General features: G+C 34.6%; 2 protein-coding genes across 2 annotated transcripts; both read right to left on the minus strand.

The window, feature by feature from the left end:
• Nucleotides 1-829: 829 nt before the first annotated feature.
• On the minus strand, nucleotides 830-5743 carry LOTGIDRAFT_153055 (hypothetical protein; the record flags this gene model as incomplete). The annotated part of the gene is made up of 11 exons (XM_009053536.1): nucleotides 830-1060; nucleotides 1349-1427; nucleotides 1788-1888; nucleotides 2354-2510; nucleotides 2830-2898; nucleotides 3369-3487; nucleotides 3873-4027; nucleotides 4458-4579; nucleotides 4932-5065; nucleotides 5234-5310; nucleotides 5677-5743. The coding sequence occupies 11 exons, from the start codon at nucleotides 5741-5743 to the stop codon at nucleotides 830-832; spliced, it is 1311 nt and encodes a 436-aa protein (XP_009051784.1).
• A 741-nt stretch (nucleotides 5744-6484) lies between these two features.
• Nucleotides 6485-10858, minus strand: LOTGIDRAFT_228452 (hypothetical protein). Its single transcript, XM_009053537.1, has 6 exons — nucleotides 10765-10858; nucleotides 10321-10450; nucleotides 8266-9825; nucleotides 7890-7990; nucleotides 7164-7335; nucleotides 6485-6834 (listed from the first exon to the last, which is right to left on the minus strand). Exons 2-6 carry the CDS (start codon nucleotides 10418-10420, stop codon nucleotides 6683-6685), a joined length of 2085 nt encoding a protein of 694 aa, XP_009051785.1. The 5' UTR covers nucleotides 10421-10450; nucleotides 10765-10858; the 3' UTR covers nucleotides 6485-6682.
• Nucleotides 10859-12835: the final 1977 nt, after the last annotated feature.

Genomic DNA, 12835 nt, shown 5'->3' on the forward strand with positions numbered 1-12835 from the left:
TTTTTATTCCATTACTCTCTGATAACAGTGGTATTCTGAATATAACTTTTATACAAATTTTAAAAGCAGTTTAAAAACATCATAGTGCTACAAAGTACAAACCTGGAAACTTGAAGTTTATTTTTCAACGTTTCCACTTTCAAGAACAAATCCTCTTCAGATTCATTGCCATCGATGCTACCATATCTCTGATGATTTGAACCTATTCTGGGAGCTTTAGAACGTTTTCCCTTTTTATGCCTAACTTGTATAAATTCTTCTTCTTGTCGTTCCATTACATTAATCATAAGTTTGACAGATAAAACACTTCAACACACGTGAAATTATCAAACCGGATGTTGACATTTTTAAGGAGCAGGTATTGTACAGTCTGTGTAGAAAATTTGATTTGTGTTGAATTTCTTATCACTGATGAATAAGCTTTGCCATTTAATCAAAACAAAAATCATAATTTTTGTATCTGAATACTCAACAAGTGTTAGGATATCGATAGGACACAATAGATCAATTAAATTGTCCAAAGTAAATAAACATTCCCAAGAGCAGATAAATCTTCACAAACTTGACATTTCATCAGACTACAAATAAAACATTAATACGATTTCAATAGATTTATATAGCGCTGCGCATAATTAATTTATAACTGCATTGTGACAGGCACCATCAAGCAGATCTAGAGCACACGCATCTGATGTCTTTTCAAGCACTGATTGTCAAGAGGTTTTACAACTTTTTATGTGCACTAGAAAACTTTAAATCATACAATTTCCAGTGTAATTTCATCAAATCAAAGTAAACAAATACTAAATTAATTGAATATTATTTATTATCAAGATTTAACATTGTTGCAACTATCATTTGATTGACAATTATCACCAGTAGACTGACAGCATGTCTCCTCTAATTTAATGTCTATTTTAGCTTTCACTGGTTTAGTTTTTCTCACTCTCTGAGGTCTATGTTTCTCATTATTCACAGTCCATGGTCCTAAACTATCATTAGCATAAAAATCCATAGGATATGTCTCTTGCCATTTTACATTCTCCAGTGCCACAGATAACTGAAATTAAAATTACAAAAGTTAGCAAAAGTTAGACTGATTCATCTCAAATAAATAGGCTTCTCCAAGACTTAAATGAAATATTCAACTCAAAGACTAACTTATAGTGAAATATTAAGAAATTAAGATGAATAATGCTAGATCTAAAAATAATCTTTAGACAAAACATATAATGTAATCTTTTATCAATAGTTCACTATATGAAATAGTGGGCACAAAATCTAAGTTTTCATGCTAAAAAGACTGGTTATGATAATTCTAAAGCAGTCACAATGAAGGTACTCTTACCTCATAAGGATTTAGCAATGGTTTATTAAAAGCATATCCCCAGTCTATAGATAATCTAGGACAAGCTATCTGTACCCAACTGAAAATCAATAATAAAGATAAAACCTTTTTGGGATAATGAAGAACTAAGTAGAATGCAAGGAAAGATAATTTGCCACAAAAGCTCTGTCCATACACCTACTATTGTTTGTTTTCAAATTTTGAAGGATAAAAGAAACATACTTAGTAAACATTATTAGCAATAATACACTAAAAGGAATGGTGAGTTGACAAACCTAAATATCAAATAAAAAATAAAAGCTATTGTTCATATGCACGATCTGTAGCAAATGAGACCTCTACTAATTATCCTATCTTAAGAACAAGATGTTAATTCTGTGTCAGCCTGTCTGAGGAAACTGTCAAAAATATCAGTACAATCCCTTGAATAAAAACTTACGCATCTATATCAGTAAATAATTGTAATTTAGCAGGGAATATCTCAGATAATAAAACAGTTATACTTTCTTTATTACAGTCACATATCTTCTCTTGTAAATGCTGGAAAAATAAAAGAAATCAATGGAAATATTGTTGTGCTTGGTTACAGTTGGAATCAATTGTGGTTATTTTGATTCTGGTGACATTGAAGGAATCATTTTTCCTCATTATTCCAGTTGACCCAACTGTAAATGGGTACTGATAATTTGGTTGAAGATCCTTGTGTAACTACGTTGTTATCCTTTTAAAATATGGTTGTTTCTTTCTATTTCAAATCTTAATATTCAGCTTCTTATATATCATCATAAAGAAATGTAACTATGAAGTGTGCAATGATGGAAATGAGGAGCCTTGTCATTTAATTGACTAAAGTAAAACATTGACAGTTATTAAAGTATGCAGAAATCAATCTATTAAAAATAAATCAACATTGAAGGATTCATAAATATCATGAAACATTCATCAATAAAGATTAGTGGAGGTGTCAATTGATTATAAAATACGACTGAAATTATTATTAAGTACCTGTAATATTTTGGGTGAGCCTTGTCTCCCTAATGTACCCAATATGATACCAATCTTTTTAGCCTGACTAGCTTTCTCCACAGCTTGATGTCTTATTTCTTTCATTTTATCATGTTCATAATATTCTTGGGTAAATTTCTTACTGTATGGATCATATCTGATATAAGATAATGATATTTTTCAACAGCATACAAAGACTACTTTACTATGAGCAAAAATTTACATATCTATAAATTGCCAAATTAATAAAGGCGTGCAAAAAATAATGAATACATAATAGTTTGAATTATTAAGAATGTGAGAGATCCATCCACTTCCTTTGTTATGTCTAACATGAAATATCTACGTTATGTATTGTGTTTCAACCAGGTAATATAAAATGTATAACACTTCATAATTTTGCCGTACTTTTTTTTTGTTTTGTTACAGGTTAGCACAATTCTAAAAGTATGAATAATAATTAATAGTGTAATTACCTGTAAGCTGGAACAGTAGGATTAGATATCATGATAGATTCTAAATGAAATCTTCCATCTCCCAAATAACTGAAACACAATGAGACATATCTCATATAGAAATCAATTCAAAACAGATATTAACCATTTTGTCAACATATAGATTTGATCTTTGCAGCCAAACACAACGAAAAAAACCCATTAAGGTCAACCTAACATAATTATATCAATTGACTTGTTACTTATGTGTTTAATATTGGTAAACAATCAATAATTAAAGGGACAGATTCGCTATTTTTGAGGTTGATTGAGTCTTGAATATATGTTAATGGTAGTACTAGAAATGTACGAAAATCACATAATTTCTTCAAAAATCCTAAAAAGCTGGCCCATCGGTTTCTTAATAGTGTCATTGATAGGCTTTTAAATTTTTGACTACCTATGATCATAATCATTTACTAAGAAACTCCAAATAACCAAATAGAACCTTTTTTACTGTTAATCATGCCAATCCTCAGTGGGATACATATCAACACTACTTAACAGTTTCTATATCTTACATTAGAGCATCAACATCAGATAATCTAGGTGATGTACAACCCAATATTTCACCAGGTGATAGAGGTTTACATTGTGGTGTTATTATTTTATAATCATTACTTAATTCACGACTTGAAGACTGAAAAATATAGAAATTGTATAGCAGAATATTGCATCAAATAATTTACAAAAATAAGTTACCCTTTTCACATGTACGAACTGTTTATCCAAATTTAAAATTTCATGTCACCACGATGTAATATTTAATTTAAGCAAAGAATGCACTCACATGGCAGAGACATTCATGTTACAAGTGAATATGCATAGTGTGAAATGTAGACTGGAGCATTGACGCGTCATGGAGAAGATTTGTGTTGTAAATATAATTTCCAATATATAAATTTTCATACAAATTTAGATATTTAGAGATCTCAATTTGATAGTATATATATCCAAAGTTTATTGTACACAATGTTTCAACAATTTACTATGTCAGATAAGGTTAAATTTTGAATGAGAATTACCTGTAGAGCCGCTACAAACTGTATAGTACTAACTAATGCCAGTCGACTACCAGATTTAAAATTATATTTGACTGTTTCGATAAAATGTACCAGATCTATCTTGATATCAACAAATACATATAACATCTGTATACCACTAGTAGTATCAATAGGTACTGAAATATTACATATAAAAACATTTTATACTGTATTTATAAATTTATAAAATAATCAAAGGCCCTTCCACAACTATTTTATAGCAAGAGGCTCGTTTTCAACTTCCCAAAAATAAGCAACAAAATTTAAAACTGAAACCACAATCTCAGATTTGCAAAGTACTTTACATAGTTAATGTGCCAAAATGCCAAAAGCACAATACTTTCTAGAATTTCTAGTCGACTCAAAAAAAGAATTATTTTGTACTTTTGCAAAAATAATTTTATCTGGACACACTCCGTAAGTATCCTGACATCAAAATAAACATCAAATTAGAATTGTCCCTTTAATATACTTACAGTTGTATGTATATATAAGAGTAGTGTTTTGGCTAGTTAATTAATCTGATTTACTAAAATTACCCCTACAAATTATGCTAGTCTTAATTACCTAAACAACTATGTCCATAATGAACCATTAGATCAGCCCCAAGTGCTTTAGCAGTATAATCATCTACACAACAAGCTCCATAAGTTACATCTCCCATAATAATAGTGTCTGCTCCAGTAAACCTATCAACATTATCAATCACCAAAAATATCAAGTTTGTACTACCTCTACCTTCTATTCATATAAGTATTACAATTTCATTTTCATAAATGAAAATAAGGGAACCCATCTTTAAAGCCATAGTTCATTTGTATTCTTCGATCAAAGAAACACAACCTATTTTGTTTACCAATGCAAATACTTATGAGGGAAAAAAATCAGGTTTCGGTAATTAGTTGTGGTACCCTAGAATAGTTGGTAGTTGTACACACATGGTTAAGAGTTGGAAAATAAATTGGGATTTTCAAATCTGAATTTTTAGTACAATGAATGACAAAGTAAATGGATGGATTAACACAAAATGCTGTAGACTACCTTTCTAAGATATCAGCTATGGTACAAGCAAACAACAACAAACCCTCTGGCAACTGTAAAGCTACAGTCTTGGACTCTGTTGATTTGATCTTCCATATTGTTTTATAAATCTCAAAGTTGTAATTGTCAGGCAGCTGAAATCATAAAGAAACATTAGAATTTAGGTTATTTAATCATGTACCTTAATAAATTAAGTTTTATTCAACTGTCATCATTCTTTAGACACTGACACACACCGATTCCTGGAGAAAAGATAAATTAATGTATCAATCAAGTAATTCCATTTAGTTTAGTCTACTTACCACTTTTACTGCCTCTTGTATTAAAGGATCATTCAATATTTCATCTGGGATTTGATGAGCTGCTCTCTTTATTGGCCCTGATAAATTAAAGGTAAACAAGTTTAACCATGAGTAAACTAAATTCACTTGTTCAATGGATTGAAACAGAAATTGAATCTGGCTATCATTATAGGCCTATATCAGTTTAGGCAAATTGTAGCCTTTATCATTTTACAATATCAGTAGGCCTTCTACTGTTCACGTATTACTCTCAGATAAACTATTTTCACTCATTTCAGATCAAAACAGAACATACTACATTGTACTGAGGTTGAAACTATTACTACTATAATTCAGTTGGTAGAGAGTTGTTAGGCGATTAGGTACAGTGGGGTACAGTCTGTGTCAAGTTCAACAAGCTCAAGCTGTACTGAAAGAATGGCAAAGAGTTAACATTAGCTCACCTTTTGAATTGGTAAATGTTTTTCTATTTTCACTTGCTGCCACAACAACTGGACCAGCAGATTCCATCATGAAAACGTAAATAACTCAAACTGTTCGCATTAACATCAATGTTTATTTACATTTCGTGGAGGCTGACATATTGGAAGGGGGGACAACTCTCGAACCATTTAAGGTAACACTAAAGACCGGCATGCATTTTATAATTTCCTCCAAACGGTTACGAAATGATGACGTATAAAGAATGGGGCAATTTTAAATAAACCTGTCTTAGGGCAATCCCAATAGACTTTTAGATATGGTATGGGTAAAAAAAAAAACCCAAAAAACAAAACCAAACAGCCTTCGCATAAATGACATGCACTGATTTGGTTCGTTTGTTGTATAATATAGGTAAGTATCTAATTACTTTAAGGGAATGTAAAGAGGTTTTCTTAAAATTGTATGTGTATCGGTGACACTGATAGCATCAATTTGCACCAATCCAATTTTCTATCAGACGTCTGTGGTTCCTGCAATTCCAATAAAACTAGCGTTTTATGACGTCACTATTACCGAAGAGCCTTATGTGGTAAAGTATATTTTGTGATTCGTGGAGTCATCAAACACTTAGTTTAGAAAACCTCTTTACAATCCCTTTAATAGATTGCGCACAAACGTTCATAATTATTTGGCGTTTGAAACTTTGCGTTTGTGTTAAACCCTCTAGAACCAGGCGATATCTGTATGTTCGGAAAGATTTTAAAATGTTAAACAAATCTCACGATATGGGCAATGTCTATCCTAGTTGTTGTTTAATATAAATATGAATATATTATACCAGTTTTTATTTAATTCCAGTAACAAGATTGATTTACAACAAATATATTTCATAACAAAACAACAAATAAAAACATATTTATAAAATAATTCATGCAATATCCATTTCATTATGAATCAATGTAGGGCTCCTGTGCAGTCGAGAGTTCATTAGTTAATTCGATCCAGACTACGAATTTAACTATGAGTCTAAAAGAATGACCGACTGCGTCCAGTACTCCTTGGTAAAGATTGTGTACCAGTTAATTGTTTGCAGCATCGTTTATTGGGTGCTTTGGAAGTGGATTTTGTCGTATCTTGATCTACAAATTCACCTATCTCTGAAGCTGGTGCCAATTTCTCTATAAAATAAACTTCGAAATCGTTAATAACACTGTCATTCTTGAACCATAGACACCGAACTCGTGTATGTTTCTCAAGAAGATAGATTAATATGGTCTTCATTCGGACACAATGTGGTCGTAGGTTCCAAGTAGCTAAATCTCTACTGACAAATCATCTTTCCTCGTTATTCTAGTTGAACAAGGTGTAAATAGGTACGGATTGCGGATAATTCAACATAACAGCATAGCAACCCTTTTTTTTATTTTACAAAGCAAGTGTGTGCAGCTTCAATCATTCCATCTCGGTCGTCTCCACCTTAACGTTTGAATAAAGTGAAAAAAGTTACCATGTTTATGTGCCGTAGGTCCAGGTAAAGTTTCACTAGAACTATAGTCACCCGGCGCTCCACCGAATGATGTAGTCATAACTTCGATTCCGTTCTCATTATTCGTTTTAACTTTATAACTTTCATCTTCTTTGGCCGGACTCCATCTCTTCGTTTTGATTAATCCTAATGCCTGGATAGGGAAATAATGAAATTGTTGGCATAGACGATACTCTTACTTCAGGAGGTGCATCATCTTCACAATGTCAAACTATTACGACCTTCAGCTTATACCTTGACTCCAATAGCCACCTTTCTTGTATCACGGGGTGCAGCGAATGGATTGGATTGCACGCCAGCGAATACAGCCAATCAGAGCCCTCGACAGAAAGACTAAACATTATCGCTGTTTACAAACTTTTTGTAGTTTGAATGGCTGTATTTGCTAGCGTACAATTCAATCAAATCACTGCATTTACAAGCATCAATAATACAAGAAAGGTGGCTTAACATTGTGATGGTGGAGGTGCATGTACACGTTGTCATTCGTTTATGGTCAGTCATAATAACCTACTTCGAGAAACTCTGACCCCGACAAAAAGTGCCACTGAGAGTGCTGAGTGCTCTAAACTGAGATGCAGTACAAAAATCAAGACAAGCTTCCAAGATTCAGCTCTACAATGAAAGAACTCTCTGGAAATTGCTTAATCTGTGCACATATTTACATAATTCTGTCTGAATACTCACCGAGGCTGCTCTTCTAAAGAATAATCTTGCTCGACTTCGTCTTCGAACTGGACGAACCGGACTTCGACTTCTAAGTGGCATTTTTTCATAGGATCGGGCTCCTGAAATTGAAGATAGGCCTACTCCAGACTAAACCGTCGAGACACAGATTGGAAAGTATATCCCCCCCCCCCCCCCCTCATGGAAAAACTAATGAAGTATCATGTATTGTATATAAAAGAAGCCAAGTATTATGAGGCAAAGTGAAAATACGTGTTCAAATCCCTGTATAGATGAAATCCAGGAATTCTTAAATTTCATACCTCCTAACTTGAATTGAACTTGATCACGTCCGCGGAAGGACCAGAGCTGACCAGCTAGTCCTAAAACTACATACCTTCTGGTTCTTTGTTGTCCATTTCCACAATAACAGGCTGCACATCCTCTAATTTGGCTGATTTCTTTTCATTCAGTAGCCTCTCTTTAAATTTCTCATAATGAAGCAAGGACTCCTTAATTTCAGAGTCATTCATGATAACAAATCCTCTTTTCTCGTCCTCATCGTCTGTCGACTCACTTGAAGCCATAGGATTAGTATCCATTGGCGGGTCTTCAATTTGGGTGACGTCGGGAGTCTTGATCGATTTGTGGAGACTGGTACCGGAACTGTCCTCCAGATCAGAGAGCCCAGGGCGAAGAAAAACACTCTCAGATACACCAGCAGAGTGGTTGGAGGTATACAGCTCTCCTTGAAATTCATCGTTTCCTGATCTGTGTGTCATTTGCAATAAGATGTTAAATGTTTCTTCTATATCAGCAGTCATTGGATATTCGCTGTTCATTTCTACAGGATCTCCTTGAGTTGTGTTGTATTCGTCCAGCCCAGGGGTGCTATAATACCAATAGTCAGTAATCGCCCGTTCTATAGGGTTCTCATCATGGTAATCTATTAAAATAGAACTGTCAGTTTCACCTACGGAATGCCCTTCATCTTCAATTCTAACTTCATAATCCGTGCTTTCATCTAGATTAAAAATGGAGTTCAGGGTGTCGTCAATTTCTGCCAGTAGTTGCGCCGACAAGGAGTATTTGACAGGAGATTCTGGGTCCTCTTGAAGGGGTATATCTTTCAGAGCGAACTCAAGAGATCCAGTATCTTCAGCAATTTCAAAATCATCTTGAGCAATTTGAGGAGATTTGTCATCATCATCTGACCTCGGTGTATAATATTCTTCACCCTTTTCCTCGCCACCTACAGGTGATTGAAAGGGCTGTTCTTCGGATTCTGTTTCGTTATTCACAGGTGATCCAAACGGCTGTTCCTCTTCCCTTTCTTGTCTTCTAGGGGACACGTCCTGGCTAGGTTCGTTTGTAACAATAGGTGATTCGAACGGCTGTTCTTCTTCCCTTTCCGGTCTTCTAGGTGACACCTGGCTAGGTTCGTGTCTAACAGTATGTGATTCGAACGGCTGTTCCTCTTCCATTTCCGGTCCTCTAGGTGACACCTGGCTAGGTTCGTGTCTAACAGTATGTGATTCGAACGGCTGTTCCTCTTCCATTTCTTCTCTTCTATGGGACACCTGGCTAGGTTCTTTTGTAACAGTAGGTGATTCGAACGGCTGTTCCTCTTCCATTTCTTCTCTTCTAGTGGACACCTGGCTAGGTTCGTTTGTAACAATAGGTGCTTCGAACGGCTGTTCTTCTTCCCTTTCTGGTCTTCTAGGTGACATCTGGCTAAGTTCTTTTGTAACAATGGTCAAGGGGGAAGAACATTTAAATTGCAGCTCTTCTTCCCTTTCTTGTCTTCTAGATGACAACTGCCTAGGTGACACATGCCCCGACAGCTGGAGAAGAACTGTATTGATCAACGTTCTGATATATTCTGTAACATCGTCATTCAATGAGTCACTGGATACTGACTGCGCTGTTAGATTATCGCCTCTGATTGAGAGTCTGGCTGAAAAAGGCAAAATACAATTCTGAAAGTAAGTATAATAGTTGTAAACTAGAGACGACGGTACATTATTGAGCTATTGTCTATTTTTTTATAAACATTATTTGAATTAAATAAGAACCAAATGCTGTATTATAAAATTACTACGGTACTTTTATTGTATACAACGTTTCATCATCACTCAGGTAAAAAAATATGGAATATTTCAAACATGAATCGGTTAGGAAAATATTAGTTCTACCCAAATATCCCTCTCTGGAATAAATAATTTAATTCCTGATCAATCGTACTTCAAATAAGCATGGATATGCAATAATCTAAGGCTAGAATGTTACAGTTTGTGTTGTATTCCAATACTACAGGAACTGTTAAGATGAAATCAGGAAATGCTCGACCAATTTTAATAGTGTCCTGACCATTATACTTTTTGCATTCAAGCATTTTTAATAGATCTCGTCTAGGATACCGTTACATGAAGATTTGTGATTGAGAGGTTACCTGAATTTGGCCTGGAATGTCTACGCACAGTTTCTTCTGCATCCAATGGAATAAAAGTAGGAACTCTATCCATTTCATTCTCATCATGACTCGTACTCATGTTGGATTTTTTCAGGTGTAAAATACTGATCTGGAAGAAAATGTCGGTCTATTTATAGAGTACAGAGTAATTAACATAACTACCTGTGTAGCCTTGTGAATTACCTGGCGTAATACGCGTTATAGGTTAAATGATGAAGGCATATTTGCGTTATAATAGGAGACAACAGCAATTGATCGCATGTTATACAAACACAAACACTGTTGTAGAGTGGTTTATCCTACCATTTTGTCCTACTCAAGACAGACGTTTCCTTGTTGGGAACTCAGTCTCGGGCAGGTCGCGACTTGATGTATTTTAAACAAACCTATTGGAGATCAATTGAATAGAGAGCATAAACAAACCTTTTAATTAGGACTTTCAACCGCCAAAAACGAAATAATTCAAATAATAGATCTTAGTGAAATTCTGTTTACAAAATAATAAAAATGGCGGTCACTGACGTTACGTTCTCTGACGTCATTATGCAGGTGTAGCGTAAAATGTGTTCTTGGACTTGAAACGTAGAAGACGGAGAATGGACCTAACGCGATTTCGCCAGTAAGAGTAGAATATGTTTTTTATTTTTTTCTTAATGCGCCACTGAGAAAACTTTGGTATTACGTAAATTTTACGTGGTATTTTGCTTATACTTATACTCAATATATATAAAAAGTTAAAGAAGCTATTGTATTTCTTAATTTTTATATTATCAAATTATAACAGATTAAAAACTATAAAACATAATACAAGTACAACAATATAGGTAGATAAACAAATTAATAACAAATTGTTAATAAGGTAAATAACATGTTGACATTAGGTCACGTGATTAATAATCATCCAAATAGATGACACCTTCTCACTTCGAACTCTCTCTTTAAACGGAGATGTCCTTCAGCAGAAATATCACAAAAGGCACCCTTTAGTTATGAACATTAATAGACAAAATAAAAGTCAGAATAGAGTGAGGATGATTCAAACTGTCATAACGTAACACAGGCATCAGATTCTGGTAAAAAAAAGTCATACCTCTTATAGTAACCTATCTAAATTCAGATACTATAAGAGGTATGTTCTTTTTTACCAGAATCTGGTGCCTGTGCAATATCACTGGTGGGAATTGTCGAGGTGCGGGATTGTCGAAAATTCAAGAAGCGAGTAGGCCTACACTAGGTATGATTCCGGACGCAATATAGACATTCTTCTTCTGTTTTTATTATATCGACAGTCCCACATCCCCGGCCACACGGGACACCGCACCTCTTCCATAACCCGTGAGCCCTAATCGCGTTTGAAAAGCCCCAATGTTGGCATTATACGGCCTAGTAAACAATAACATATTCCTTGTATAACAGTCCATATAACCAACTGACTCTTTCATGAACAATTACCATCAATTCTTGTAATGTCATCAACAGCTACAATACCAGAAAGACTTCCTCGTTTAGCCTGAAATCCTATCTGGAATGGCTGGTACACTGGAGGAATCTGAGCATGCGCTACAGTCCACGTGTTATTAACACTAGAAGACATTGTCCAAAAATAACAATTGGAATAAGTATTCCCATCATTCTTCGCCACAGTACACACAGACAATGTATGGGAATTCATAGGTGATATCTTGTATTTGAATGAAAGACATTTAGGAACTGTTGAGTTGAGAGTTGGTGATAGAAGTTTCACTAATGTACCAGGAAATCGATTTGTACCATTCACTTCTAAATAGTGGTCTGAAAGAACAGAAAATTAATATCTGTGAATTTATTTTATCTTTACATGTAGGTTCGTAAAAAGATCTATTTCCATCTGATGAATTGTGAACATATACCAAACACATTCTTGCTCTCTGTCTGCCTGTAAGTGATGAACATTGTCATATTTGAGAAAGTGGGAACCAATGAACACCAAAACACCTGATTGCATATTCAAGAATAGTGATTAGAAAGAAGGAAGAGCACAATGAACAAACATTCCTTGCAAGCTATACGTTCGGCAAACATTGTAAAGTGATTCATTTCAAGAGACCAAGAATCTTCAGATCTATTGTGGCGACAGGAAACTGCTATTGTGTCAAGCACACCGTGGCTCAACTACCACAGAGACTGGTTGCACCATGTCCAAGGGCCCCCACTCCTAAGGGATCCTTACCCCAGAATAAAAATGCAGGAGATTATACGTTTGGAAAAAATGTCAAAGGGAAATCCATGGGCACCTACTCATACAGTTGAGCCACTGAAAACACAATTTTGGACAAAAGTTTTAAATTATTATACAGATTGACACTGCTATTGCTTCAATACCATACTTTGGAATGTTACTGACCCTTTTGAGTAGAAGCTGATCTAGAGTTATCGTCCGAAAGAAGATGAACCTTGATCTGCCAATCATCAGAATCATCATCCGCTTGTAGATAATTACACAGAGTTCCACCAT

The sequence above is a fragment of the Lottia gigantea genome (assembly GCF_000327385.1).
Source record: "Lottia gigantea unplaced genomic scaffold LOTGIsca_2, whole genome shotgun sequence".
Taxonomy (NCBI): Eukaryota; Metazoa; Mollusca; class Gastropoda; family Lottiidae; genus Lottia; species Lottia gigantea.

What these genes read in the sequence shown, in the direction of transcription:
- LOTGIDRAFT_228452 (XM_009053537.1), bottom strand. Translation starts at nt 10,420, where the DNA reads ATGAGTACGAGTCATGATGAGAATGAAATGGATAGAGTTCCTACTTTT. An exon ending in ACATTCCAGGCCAAATTCAG is followed by an intron (nt 9,826 to 10,320) that starts GTAACCTCTCAA and finishes TGCCTTTTTCAG; the next exon opens with CCAGACTCTCAATCAGAGGC. An exon ending in ACCTACGGCACATAAACATG is followed by an intron (nt 6,835 to 7,163) that starts GTAACTTTTTTC and finishes TTTATTTTATAG; the next exon opens with AGAAATTGGCACCAGCTTCA.